The sequence below is a fragment of the Pocillopora damicornis genome, chromosome 2, assembly GCF_964200805.1.
Source record: "Pocillopora damicornis chromosome 2, jaPocDami1.2, whole genome shotgun sequence".
In the NCBI taxonomy this organism is placed as follows: domain Eukaryota; kingdom Metazoa; phylum Cnidaria; class Anthozoa; order Scleractinia; family Pocilloporidae; genus Pocillopora; species Pocillopora damicornis.
This window is the reverse complement of record NC_142671.1, coordinates 25360081-25374385: the sequence shown is the minus strand read 5'-3', so window position 1 is coordinate 25374385 and position 14305 is coordinate 25360081. Positions and strand designations below refer to the sequence as shown.

The window sequence follows — 14305 nt, the reverse complement described above, 5'->3', positions numbered from 1 at the left end:
TCCAAATACTTAAATTTATTCTCTACATTGTATAAGAACAAACTTCACACCTCTAATTTACCCATAGCTTATACTGCAGTCATCTCTATCATATTCTATCCAATCCTTCAAGGGGAAAATCTGACAATAGCACCAATGGATGGATCACACCCTCATAACAAAGGTTGAAGACCAAACTTCCTTAGAAGTTGCAGTAAACAACTATCAACTCACTGTAATCATTGTAAACATGCTCTGTGCCACATTAAAGGCGTGTCTCCAGTTGTGATAAATGACAGGTCGATAGTTTTTCTTTACACTCAGTAACCATCTACAGAGTGTCTGAGACAGTACAGAATAGAGAGATCAAGTCAGCTTTGATTCCTCATATTGGAATACATTCATTAACTGACTTAACATTTAATACAATCATAATATAAAATATGATCCAAATTCCACACCAGACAGTAACAATTTATTATAATAATTATTTAATAATAATTTATTTCTTATTAGGCACAAATTAACATCTGAATATTATCAAAGACAACTTGTACACATACATATATGTATGCATATATATGCATGTATGTATGTACTGTATGTACATGTATGTATGCACTGTCTGACAAGCACTTAGGCACGAAACTCAGAGTCATAGAGAATCAATGGGTCCTCTTTAATTCTTTAACTTATGTGTACTTAGCTCTGCTACCACAGCATTGAGCACTTTATGCCAAGGTAGACCCTATCCCCTCATTCATTTATATATTACACACACACACATGCACACACACACATATAATATATATATATATATAATTATATGAATTGTTTACAACAAAAGTTACCAGTTGCTTTGTGTGCACAGCATTCATGAAATCAAGCTCCTGCATTAATTGTATTGATGCAAGGATAGTGTCATCATCTGTCAATTCAAAGTCACTGAAGTCAAAAGTGTACAGCTTGAAATCATTAGCAGAAGGAATTTCCTGACTCTGAAAAAGAATCAAAATCTTTCAGTAGTATTGGAGACCAGAAAAACACAACAGATTTTTGCCTTAAACAATATTAGAAACTTGATAGGTACTGATCAAATAAACTCCTCCTTCAACAGTCACTACACATATCCACATCAATTTTTTCACATTCATTTGAGTCATTTTGCAAAGACAGAACTAACATAAGAGAAGTATAATAAAAAATTCTTCCATTACATCCTGGTGCCATATATACATTGTGCATATACAGTGTATGTCAGAAAGGAGATACTGTAACTTAAGAGAGTAAAATTAATTTATCCATGTAAAAAAAAACAACAACAACAGAATTGTAAGAAGTGTTTTTTTTTTAAACAAATTGTGTAGTTACCATTATTTTATTAACTTCTGATTGCTGAGCTGAAGCATGGTATGACAACACCTGGAAAAATGAATGTTTAAAAATTAAGGCTGCAAGGCTCCACAAAGGCTTTTGTATAGTTTTCAAGATAGAGATAGGGCAATATTTGATTTTATCACTCCTTCATGCATTTTTCAAGTGTACAGGAAAAGATATACCCTATATTGTAAATTTAGATCTTAAAGAATTTCCATTTAATACTTCAGCTGCATATGCATTTAATTTAGACCCTGACTTCACAAGTTGTTCCAACCTTTAATTTAAAGAAGGTTGAAAAAAGGTTTAAGATGATGACAACTATATACTGTACCTCCATAGCAACAGACTGCTTAGCAAGCAGCTTACAAGCCTGCTCATACATCAAGGCATTGTGAATTCCAAGGCCACAGAAGATTGCAAATGCCTGTTGGAAGGTAAAGATTACTCAATTAAATGTAACATGACACTAAAATTAAAGGAGTTGACCTCTTCAGAATATTGTCAGTTAAAAAAAACTCTTTTTACCTCAAAAAGCTTCTCATCACCTTCAGTAAAAGGTTTACCACTGTTCTTATTGAGCAACTGTGCAACACCTACATAAATAATAATGGTTCAGTGGAATTAGTACTATGTCTCCCTTAACAAGAAATACGAACCAAATCAATCATAATGACTGACCACGTATTCATGAAAATATTATTATAAGCTAGATCATGATGAATTAAAAAATATTGTTTTTTATTAACTTGGGACAAAATTTGAGTTAAGATGGAAATAAAAAGAACACTACAGCTGTTTTGATAAAGTCTGATGGGGAAAAAAAAGTGCAGAAGTGCATATGACAACCCCAGAAGGTACTGTGGGTAGTTTCCAGATCACAATTCTTTGACCTCCAGATTTAAGGGAAATCTGAGAAAATGTGTGATTGATCTTGTGTAAGGAAAGATGTACTAAATTCCAGCAGTTCCTCAAACTGAGGTGTCTTAATTTAACAACAAATGCATGTACTTGCCTACAATTTTCTGCTGTCTGTCAAAAATTGGCATACAAAGAATAGACTTTGTCTTGAATCCACTTTCAATATCTCCCTATGAAAGAAATCAAAGGCAGCATTACCAAAAACAAATAGTATATAATTTTTAAAAACAATGACAACAACAAAGAAACACATCCCTTTTTTAGAAAAAAAAATTTAATCTTGTTTTTATTTGACATAAATTATTTATAATATGTGAATTTTGGTTGAATCAGAGAACAGATTGTGTCAATTGTATGACAATTTTTAATTTGGTGGTAGGCTTAAAGTTGAATGCAAACATTTTAGCATGTTTAGATTTACTATTAATGATTATCATAAACCAGCCCTAACTAAATTGAAATTTCCCAAATACTGTACAAAAATGTGTGCAAAAATGACTCTTGAATTAATAACTAGTAAATAAATAATTAAATAAAGAAAGGGAGGAGAGAGAGAGAGGAAAAAAGAAAGAGTGAAAGAATGGAATGAAGGAAGGAAAATATACGCAAACAAGGCTAGGCAATTGTAGACAACCAGGCATTCAAAAGAGAGAAGATGAAAGCAGCAGTTATTGAGTGACTAGGGTCATTACAATTTATTATACATACCTCTGGATTAAACCGACTGTCAGCATAGGCATCAGGGATATTCAAAGCCTAACAACATGATTTAGTAATTGTTAATTTCATTATTTTTTTGCAATTCCAATAGTGCAAGTAACAACTCACTATGATACAATTTGCTTGAATTCAAGTTCTTGAAGTTGAGTAAAACACATTTTGTATATTGTGTTATACACAGAATTATGAAATCACTTAATTACAATGATGCTAAAATCTTTACTTCTTGTCAACTCCATACTTGTTAAAAGGAGATCAATACCTTGCCAGAACTTCCCACCAATAAAGCAATACCAGTGTTCATTGACAAATGAGTTTTACTTGTCCTGCAATAAAAACCAAACACAAGTATAAGTGATCCTTGACACTGAAATTAAGTAAATACATGGGCACACCTGCTGTGGTATGGCATGTCAAGGGTGTCTTAACTTTCTTTCAGATATTCACATACAATGAATTTGATGATCAAAACAAAGGCTAACATACAGAATTTTGTGTGGATTTTCCAATCAGTTTCATGGTGTAATATATAACTGTGAATAACTGTGTTATGCTTTATGCAATGTACATGTAGGGTAATACTGCTAACGTGGTTAATGAAAAGATGACAACTGAAAAAAATACCCACAAACATATAGCAAGCCAGTCCTTTCTGGAAAGTAAACAGGTTGTTACAACTTACCACAATGATCAAATAACAGATCTGAAGTGAGCACAAATCAATGTGTGACAAGTTCACATTCAAGAAGTAAATGACTTTCAAGTGCTTAAGAAGTAGTCCACATATGACAATCTTTATTTTCCAAAGAAACCTCTTTTGCTTAAGGAAACAAGTTAAAAATTCTGATGGCTAACTTGTTCTGTTAAATGGGGCAAACTTTTTGCGATAATGACATTCTACAGATGGTGGGGGGGGGGGGGGCAACTTTGAAGACAAAAGCTTCATATACCCTGTCACTTTAACCTATATTGCAAGAAAGAGATAAGCTCTGAAAGAGTGCACTACTTTCATTTGTGAGACATTTCCCAAGGATCAGAAAGAACTGTTTTTGAGAAAATATAGATCTGAACCAACTTATCTTATGTTTGGTTTTCAGACATGACAATTAGCATGTCAAGGAAACATGTCTATTTCTATGCCTTATTTAGTAAAGGAAAACCAGCAAACTCATAGCGATGTGTAATTCAGTATCCTACCATTTCATTTAAAACTATTCAGTCTAAAAAATAAAATTGAAAGGAAATAACAACATAAAAGCTTCACTGAACTTACTTTGGTCCTGTATCATCAACAGCTCCTGGGTGAAGATCAAAGGCCTTGGAAAATATGATCGCTTGCTATTAAACAGGTAAATAGTTTTACAATCAATTACTTTACACAAACAATGTTATTGATCTTCAGGATCACAAATGTTGAAAGAATAATGTACATGTCATGTACATGACTGTGTGCAGGACACATGCACATATGAATCAGTGGTAGAGCAATACAGAGCAAAATAAACTCAGGAGAGGGAGGACTCAGACTTTCTGCCACATAAGACAAATAAGACAAATTTTGACATATAAGACAGATAACACTGAACATGAGGTCACCATAGAACCTCTACCAAAAGTGGTGCCCACTTTAAACTGGTTCCACAGAATAGCAGACAAAAATATTTGAATAAATACTTTTCAAATCAAAAATGATAATTTCATTGAAGTATAACCAAGGTTGATTTAGAATATCACTGAAATAAGGTTCATTTGTTTTTGTGTTAGTGTGTGAGCTTGGGATATTCCTAACTCACTTGCTGTCTCCAGTAGCATAGTACAACTGAATCCCCATCTAGTCCTGAGGTTACTCTATCAGTGAGAAGAGATTTTTCATATCTGGCATCCACCAATTACCTGACTGACTATTTATCTTCTGTGATGGTGCTTTTCACCCTCAGTAACGAGGTAAAGTAAGCGAAACAAGATTAACTTTTACATAAAACAAACAAGAGGAAATAATATCTGCCTCATATTCACTTACAGTTTCGCAAGACTCATCCCTGAGGAAAACCATACATCTTTCAACATCAAGTAATTGTTGTACCTCAACCATAATGTTATGGACACATGTATCTAGGTTACTCTGCTCTTCAAATATTCCACGTGCAAGTTGAAGAAGGATCTACAATTCAGTCGGTACACCACATGGCAAACCCAGATCACAATTTGGTTATATAACAGTATTGTGCAATTAAAGTAATGTGAGTGAAAATCGGCAATATCTGTCAATTCAGGGCTTTTCAAAAAAAATGACTAATTTTAGTCCACCAAAAAGGTTTAAAGGAAAGTTGTTGTTCTTTGCGATAGCAAAGAACAAACATCACGGATTTCGCCCTAAGCACTTAAGCACCATACGAGCTCTGAAGAGCTCTGTAATGGCCCCGTAGAGTTAGCCAGTTGTTATTACTTTTCTTCATTACCCTATTTACAATCTCAACGTCAACGGTGTAAAGGTGAATACACACGCTTTTCACCAGACCATTCCACTCTACGCTGAGAAGAAAACAAACCATCCACCTGATTGAAAACAATCCAAGGCCTCTCATAAGACGGTATTGTAAGCACCCAACATGTCCCCGCCCAGCAAAACACCAAATCCGAACAATTCCAACTTTTCACACCTTCAGTAAACTTACGTACATCAGCTCACATAGCTGTCAACTTTACTACACATCTGACCTATCCTGAACGGCACCTGTTCCTTCGTAATACCTGATTTCTGTTGTACTCCTGTACGGAAATTTCGAAAAGCTGAGCATTTGTAATCCCAATTCCACAAAAAGTTAGATAATTCTTGAAAACCTAAAATTGAGCGAAAAAAGAGTGTTCAGTTTGTGTTTAAGTCTTATAGTGATAATTGCGGATTTACAACGTGCTATGGGTGCAAGTGGGGCACCATGAAGTGGTGCTGTCAAACAAAAAAACCTCGAAAAATTATCAGAAAGCGACAAAGAAAGATATTTTCATTTTTGAAAAGAACAGCGCTAATTCATCCGCTATGTTGATATATTACTGTATTACTAACCATTTTTCGCGGCTCAAAGACTTACCTCTTCGTCCTTTTGAGTAAACTGGTGTTTACCTGACTTCTTGTTTATGATCTGCGCTACTCCGATTACCTGTATTGTAATGACGAAAAAAAAAGATGAGGTTGGCGATGAATTGAGGAGAAATGCACTCGAAAGAAAAAGGCGTTTTCAGCATTTTTCACCATGGGCCTGTTTTCATCATCTTCATTTTTTGATGGTAATCCGGATTTATTTTGAGTAAAGAACTCTCATTCATATAAGGGTCCCCAGTCCCCAATATGATTCTTCAATCCCGCGATCCCGACTAAAATTTTCTCTCAATCCCGTAATCCCGATGGTTGATACCGGCCAATCACGATCCCGATCATACAATTTTGTCTCAGCCCATTTCCTAAACCTAGAAGGACCTTTCCAGTCAGTGATGATTTTCTTAACCAGCATTGATCCGTTGAAGTCTATGGTCACTATCAGGCATAAGTGTTTCCTCTTGTTTTCTTGTTTTCTGTTTTCTCTGTAACTATTTTCACCAAAATGATGATATCGTTCATATTAGAAGTTTGCAACGTCTTGCAGGAATAACGTACGCTAGTCACGGTAACGACTTCCTTTCATCAAACTTCGATCACGGACAAACGTAAAGGTACAGGCAGTCAGTATCAAAGAAACGAATAACAATTTCTACAAGTGCATAAAATACAAAAGGTCACGGCAATCCCATATATCCATAATAAAGGAGATAAAGAAAAATTAACTGAACACAATTCTGCTGTTAAAGCGAATACTTCTTTCGAAGTAGAAACCTCTTCCGAGGTAAAAATCAGCCTCTCGTTCCAAAGGTGGAATGTCATCATCATCACTCGAGGAATCGTACTCCAATATTCCATCTTCCTCTTCGCCTTGTTTCCTGCTGTTTTCTTGCTGCTCCTCGAAGTCAGAGCCATCGTTGTTTCCTGTCTGACAGAGAGCTGACGCACTGCTGCAACAAATGTTTACGCCCAGTCCCTAATCTTCTGTACGCTCTGTGGTGCCATCGGCACAGGTGATAATGGTTGAAATGGATAGTATGGCCGAGAGGATCCTGGCACGTTCGGGTACAGGATATAGTACGCCGCTCAATGGGTTGTCCTCATTGAGCCTTCTTTGGCTACATTTCCAAGGTTTCTTGGGTAATCTAACACCGTGAATAGTTTATCTTTGTGACGCACAACCGAGTAACTATTCTTCACATCTAGTGTCATTTTACTCAACAGGTCATATCAGTATAATTCTTAGACTTGCCAGAGGTTTTTCAAGGCCGTTAAGTATTTCAATTGACACAGTAGTCTTAGATGCCACGTAACCCTGTGGGCTATTTAGGATTTTTGATAAATTGGCATCTTAGAGAGCTAGAGAGCCTCTGCGCCTGGTGCTTTTCATGACTGAGAAGATCAATTTCTCCATAAATTTTCGTCAACGGACATCCCGGTTCTCGGTTCGTTTAAGTGATTATTTCCCGAATTCTGCTCCTCAGAATCGCCGATTCCCGTGTTCCATTCATAATAGCAATCCCGCAACTCGCTCCCTTCTTACTTTAAATTCCCAGATCCCGGCCTTTAAATAAACCCAATCCCGGATCCCGAAAAACTTATTGGAGACCCTCTCATATTGTCGATGTGGCTTCCCTCTGTTTCCCTTTTTTTTTCTTTTTTCTTGACGTTGTTCAATTGATCTCCATCAAGTCTGGTCATTAGATTAAAGGATGGAAAAAATAACTAAATGTTTTTTTACCTCGCCATCATGACTTTTGATCGGCATACATAGAATACACTGTGTTCGGTAACCAGTGGTCTTGTCGACTTCTGAGTTAAATCGAGGATCCTAAAAAACAAATTGCATTAATTAAAGGGCATGTAAACCCAAAAATACATGTTTTTCTTATACTATGTAAAAAGTGGCGTAGAAAACGAATTTGAAATTAGTTTTGTCCAATTCGACTTATTTTAGGAGAAAATCGGCATTTTCCACTGAAATTCCATTTCCGGTAAAAACAATAGCGAGAAGTCGTGACGTAAGCGGTGGAACCAAAATATTGCGCAACACATATTCCCCAGTAGAACTGGTGTGGGAGTTCGTGTAGGAGGATAGCGACTCGAATGCCTTAAGCTTAGAACATGACAGCGCTGGGGATAATCCAGAATCTTCAGGAGAGTCTGGGCCACGTCCTTAACAATATGAGCCGCGTAGGGTTCACCGAAGCGATCCGCACGAAGACAGTACAGAACATGTCGACAGCGATGCGACCGTCTCGGAAACTCAGACTGGTATTTAATTTACTTTGTGACTTATTTGTATTTAACATGAAAATGCAATAAGGCGAGGGTACAATCTAAAGGAATGCAACAGAATTTTTTTTAACTTGAGCTTCTGAAAGTGTTTTATATAAAATTATCAAAGGTGCGAGTGTGGAACTTGTCAACCAATGCCGACAACTCATGAAAGTGTTTGTTGTACGGAAATCGGGCAATTGTGGCAAAATGGCCTGAAACCCAGATAAGTTGTATCACTGAGCATCCAGGTTTTCAGTCAATTTGCCTCGATTTCTAGGTGCTGAAGACGGCCAAGTACGCGTACAGGCAGCAGCAAAGCACAGATAATCACACCGGAAACGACTAAGCTAAATATTTTCTGTTTCATCTGTTTTGTTACATTTTGAGATCGATTTACTTGAGTTGTTTCTGCCATTGATTTAATAATACAGTACTAGAGCTAGTTGTTTTTCGCTTCTTTCCTGGCAGGAAATTTCGCTAAATTGCCTACAGATAGCTTGTTCGTTGGTGTTGGGGATATCTCGGCAAACACTTTAGGGTCGCTGTGCTATCTTGTGCGGTAAACAATATCCTTCATCTCAGAAGCATTTCCATCGATCATAATTATCCAACCCTGTTTGTGTTTGCTTCGATTTGAAATATTGAAAAGATAGTTTTGCAAGCTGAAATCAGGATCTTTTAAGTTGTACTCAAAATGATGAATATTGTCCTAATGACCTTTGAATGCATTTTCACTGCTGTAAAAACCGTGACACAAATTCTTCTGCTGTTTCTCTGCAGGGTTTCTCAAAGGAAGCACCAAGTGGGGCTGGCTTGGATTTTCTTATAGAACATAAGGGTTGATTATGGGATCCTGTATAGAATTCTTTTTATCGAACCGACAAAATTCCAGATCACGTTATTACACACTGATATCAACGAGTTCTCTTTTCTCTCAGACATGTCAGTGTCTTTTACGGGCTCAGCGCTGGCTCCCGAACAACTGGCTTCCCCATAATATTTCATTAGATGAGAAAAAAGATGTTTTTAGAGGATCAATAAAGCTATTGTTGTTTAATTAACAAAACGTTTTCATGTAAATCGATTTTGTACTTTCTCTGTTGACCTCTAACTTTTGAAGAGCTCAACTTCTTTCTCAGTTCGGTCGGCCACTTCCGAATCCTCGTCGTCTACCGACTGTATGGGTCGTTTTTATACTTCCGAATAATTTGTTTCTGGTGAGGCCTGAATCGTCGGTACAGCACCAGGAAGAAAAATGACTGCTACAAACAACAGAACGTTCGAACGGCTCGACGAAATCGGCTATTTTCACTTGAACAAATTTCACAAATTGTCGCTTCAAATTTGCGTCATTTGGAAATATCTGCATTGTATGCCCAGTTTTGTTTGAATCAGTACAAAACTGGACGACACAACGCTTCACCATTACGAAAAAATTGAATATATTGAAGCAAACTGTAAGTAAAAAAATCATGACGAGACCAGCAAACAACGAAAGACTCCTTCGTGCCTCACGCGATTATAAAACGAGACTTTGGAGAGTCCACCCGTGACGTCACAGGAAAGATGGCGCCATTCAAGATGGCGAATGTTTCGAATTTGGAAGAGCTTTTACAAAGTGAAAATGGACTTTTGAGAATAAACGAATGGTACCTTTGGTGTACTTGATATATTTACAAAACATCTATGTGAAAAGAAAATGAACGTTTTTTGGGTTTACATGCCCTTTAATTGTAAAAAAAAAAAAAAAAAAGTTGATTGAGGTAGACGAGACGTTTCAAGCTTTAGCTCTATGTCGAATTGAAGTAGATAAGTTTGCCAGTAAAGAGGAAACTTGAAAAAAAAATTAAATGAGAAGCGTTTGTTGATCCCAAGGAGAGCCACGGTGTGGAGCACAAAGAAGTACTGCCAATTGTGCTGTTGCTTTGTGAAAAAATTCTGTAAACCACCATGTTCTCGAAGGAACGACGTGAAGATTAGACTTAAAAATGGCCGCTATGAGGCATCTTCTTCCCTGCTTCTTTTGTCCCTCGTGTGTTGGCCAGAGCCATCGTTTGGCCATGGTCTCCTCTTTGTCTCTCCGATATGTGACTGTTTACTCAGAGGGCACATTATGCAGACATTTACACTGGTGGACGTTCAAAAAAGGTCAATGCCTTTGATCGAACGTTTTCGCTAGAGATGTCACATTAATAGTGTTTTGACTTAATAGACAAGCTTTACATTGCGCGCGCGAGAATCTACAAGAAACTACTTGTGTGTGAGTGCTACAAAAAATTCACCTTAAAAACTGACAGCATCCTTGTCTCAAATAAGAAATAGTCTAGGTGTTCATTTTGAGGTAGTTGCAAGGTAACTTAAATAACCTTTTCAGTCCACGACTGAGCAGTACTGTGCAATATTCATGGATATGTAGTAACGGCGTCTTCTCGGAAATCTAACTTTTCGTCATCCTTGTATTGAAAAAAAAATATTACCTCTTACTGCTTTGGTTTTCGTAACAAGAGCAGTAACCGGGATCAGTCTCTTATTCAAAAGCAAAATGCATACAAACGCATTTTCTTGGGATGGTGCCATACCAAGAAAAGGTTTTCTTCAAGAACACATCAAACTCTCTTACTTAACGAATGAAAGCGGCGATTTCGTGTACAAATCATTTAACGTTGGTTCAAATAACAGGTTTCACATTCTTTATACGGTATTTATCTATGAAGAGTTCTCGTGAAAGGTCTGAGAGATAAGTTAATCCTACTTATCAGCTCCTATTAAGAGACAAATGGATTTCCTTAAACTGGAATTACAGTATTTTATTCGTTACTAGAATTATCGACATGTTTTAGAATCCTTTAAAATAATGCGAAGGTTAAGCAAAACGATCAGAGCGAGATAGAAACAAGTGTCACAGCTAATAGGTTCATACGAAACAAAAAGTGAGATTTGTCAGCCAGTGCGGAGATTAATTATAAGAATCAAATATTTTGAACATCATTATGTTATATTTCCTTGTTCCACCGGGTGTGGCCTTCTCTGCCTATTTAGTTGTGATGAATGTATGAAGGGAGCTTTCACTGCCACTTGCGCCTTGTCGATGTCGGAATCAGTTGCCGTGAATATTCTGACAGACTAGAGTTAATTGCCGACAAAATGAATAAGTCGAAATGTGTATGTGTATGTGTATGGGAAAAATAATCGTTTGTTCTCGTTAGCGATCGTTGCAAGTCAACACCGTGAATGGGCGAGACCGTGAACCAATCGGTAGGAAATTTTTGGGGAAGGCTATTTAGGAATTTGATAAAAGTTTATCATTTTTCCCTTAGGCGGTATGATGCGGTAACGGTGATAGAACAATAGTTTCTACAGCGAATAAATCATTTATGTAAAATTATTTAAAATAAAGACTTTATTAGGAGATCACAATTATCATACCAATGACATATGAAATATTTGTAATGGAGTAAAAAATAATTTGAACAAATGAGAATCTCATGTGCAAGTAAGATTTCGATCCACATAATTATACAATAACGGAATGCATTAAACTTTCTTATCTTGTCTTCATTCCTCCTCATTGACCTTTGAAAGTGTCTTAAGTAATATCATCACGGCCAAAATCAGTCTTAATTGGCGGTTATTCACGTGAGTTGATGTGTAAGACCAAGTCTAACTCTTGGGGGTGTTATCACCTCACATCCAACAAAGAGTTTTAATTAAGACTTTAGCGCTTCATTGTGCCAATTATGTGCCGTTGGACACCACTGGTTATTCTGAAATTATCTCTCACGATGCTGCTTGGGAGAGCAGCCTAAAAGGATAATAACAATGAATAAATCTGTTTTTTCTCTGCGACATCTGAGAGGTATATAAGTAGTACTGCTCCAAAGCAAAATGCTCACTATAGCTGGAGTTTTACGAATGTATGGTTTCATCAACAGTATCGCTGTGTAGGAACATTTACGTATCAAATTTCATTACTTCAAAAACTGTTTCTGAAACAATAAGTATACTTTTCGTCACAGCAGTGCAAGAAGTGGCGTTTGTTGATTTTAACTAGCTTTGTTTACTCATTCGAAAAACAGTATTTCCATAAAAGTTAGTCAGAGCTCTTCTAGAAATTGATAACAAGTACAAGTTGTTGTAAAAGTGTTTCCCTGGTGAACCATGGGGGGAAACAAGCAATCGTTTTATTTCAATATTCTATTTCTCCACCAAATTTATTGCGATTAAAACAATTTTAAAAATAAAGCTTTCGTGAACTTACCGAATATGCGTCATTAATGTTGATAGTTTCGCCCGTAGCAGCCGTATGTCCCGCAATACCAACTCCTAAGGGAACGCAAATTTCGTCCTTCTCCAATCGTAATGACTCATCGACCGTGGATTCAGATGTCACGTCGAAAAGCTTAGATACCAGAACTTTATTTCCACGCGAACCTCGTACGAGAAAAAGCGAGCAGCGATCAGCGTTTGTTAATATACTAACGTTAACAAGGATTTTGTGGCTCAGCATATTTATGTCTAACTCGTTTGCGATGTCTCTTATCAGTTCCATAAACAATTCTCTTTCATCCAAATCTCCGAGGTTGGATTTACGTCGAGGTGAAGAACGTTTCCGTTCATCGCGAGCCGATCTAAATATTGAGTTCAGCTTGTCATTCTCGAATTCGCCATCTGTTTTGAGAATTAGCTGAGGTTTGATGCTGTCTCTCTGAAGATGGTTCACTTGCATAGCCCGTGAGCCAGGTCTGTGCGATCTACTGCTCATCCAGTGATCGACCATAGAGGAAGTTGCCTTTCGCTCAAAGTAGCTCTTAGCAAAATCTTGATGATCATCCAGATATTTCTCAACAAGTTCATTGCTCAACGGTTTGTCGCTCGCCATAACGAATTTTCTTTTGTCGATGACTTGCACCTGCTCTCATTTTAATGCGCCAACAGCTTCATTGCTTGACATTAGTTATTGGTTTTCAGAGCTGAATGGTTTTTTAGTCCAATCCATGTCAATATTTCCGCCAAAGTGTCTTTCTAAATGATGCACTCATCTAAGTAAATTGGTCTGACGTCACAATAGTTAATGATACATCTATAACCTTCCACGCGCGTTTTTCGCGTGATGACTCTTTTCTCGGCCTAGGTTTCGGTACAGAAAAAAAGTAGTGAAGTTAATGCTATCATACACAAAAGAATTAAAACAGTATTGGATTTGTCCTTTTAAAGACTCAAATTACACCATGTTGTCACTTTCACACCTTTAAAACTCCTCTATTCATCATGTTTGAAAAAACAACTGTCAACTCGCAACTCGAAAGATTAGTCTCGATCTTAAGTTCTTAAAAAGCTTGAAATCATTTTGCTTTTTGGTTTGTTTCTCAAATTGACCTCAAGATTTTAATCTTAAAAAAACTCGATGGTTTCTCAGCTTACGAGCACACTCTCTTTGATGCTATGACACGGGAGACACCCACGCGTTTTGAGCCGGCGAGCGACGTGAAAGCTCGAGTTTCGCAGGGGTTTTGACACACAAACCACTCAAAGTCCTCTCGCCGGCTAGAATCTCACGGGTTTAATTCGCTGCTTGTGCCTCGGTTGGCTTGCAGCCCAATGGTTTGTTGGCAATAACGATCGACAAAACGGTTCGTACCCCGCTATTTTTTGTTTGATCTCGTTTGTCAGTTTGTTTGTTTTTCGGGCAGACCTGTCTGGTGTGACTTCGACTGCTTAGACTTTAATTTGACAACGTCTTAATACACAGAGTAAACAAAGAGTCACAAGAGTTTGAATACCCCTATAATAGATATGAAACATGGTGGATTTGCCTTCGAGCAGGCCCTGATTATTGACATTATTAGCTTTGCCGGACGCGCGTTCCTCTGCCACGTGTTATTCGACTTATTACCATACCAATGGCATATGAATTATTTGTAATGGAGTAAAAAA

General features: G+C 37.1%; 1 protein-coding gene and 2 long non-coding RNA genes across 4 annotated transcripts in view; 2 read left to right on the top strand and 1 right to left on the bottom strand.

Moving 5' to 3' along the window:
* The window catches only part of LOC113673682 (uncharacterized), a 6319-nt gene extending 1064 nt beyond the window's left edge, over positions 1-5255 (top strand). Inside the window, exons 2-4 of the long non-coding RNA XR_003446443.2 lie at positions 1699-1793; positions 4293-4346; positions 5020-5255. This is a non-coding gene — a long non-coding RNA (uncharacterized LOC113673682). The remainder of the gene's footprint in view (positions 1-1698; positions 1794-4292; positions 4347-5019) is intronic.
* LOC113673680 (cGMP-specific 3',5'-cyclic phosphodiesterase) overlaps positions 1-14305 on the bottom strand; it is a 21116-nt gene extending 6811 nt beyond the window's left edge. Inside the window, exons 1-14 of one of the 2 annotated variants that reach the window (XM_089197550.1) lie at positions 12630-14305; positions 7833-7922; positions 6087-6155; positions 5749-5838; positions 5018-5158; positions 4271-4335; positions 3260-3323; positions 2986-3033; positions 2372-2447; positions 1885-1952; positions 1691-1783; positions 1351-1401; positions 831-977; positions 214-321 (exon numbers count right to left, since the gene is read on the bottom strand). In XM_089197550.1, coding sequence (XP_089053676.1) covers positions 214-321; positions 831-977; positions 1351-1401; positions 1691-1783; positions 1885-1952; positions 2372-2447; positions 2986-3033; positions 3260-3323; positions 4271-4335; positions 5018-5158; positions 5749-5838; positions 6087-6155; positions 7833-7922; positions 12630-13250 — 1731 coding nt within the window. In that variant the 5' untranslated portion in view covers positions 13251-14305. The remainder of the gene's footprint in view (positions 1-213; positions 322-830; positions 978-1350; positions 1402-1690; positions 1784-1884; positions 1953-2371; positions 2448-2985; positions 3034-3259; positions 3324-4270; positions 4336-5017; positions 5159-5748; positions 5839-6086; positions 6156-7832; positions 7923-12629) is intronic. The other variant, XM_027190095.2, reaches the window with a different exon arrangement.
* On the top strand, positions 8135-9437 carry LOC149050479 (uncharacterized). Its single transcript, XR_016184004.1, has 2 exons — positions 8135-8365; positions 9152-9437. It is a non-coding gene; the product is annotated as an uncharacterized LOC149050479 (long non-coding RNA).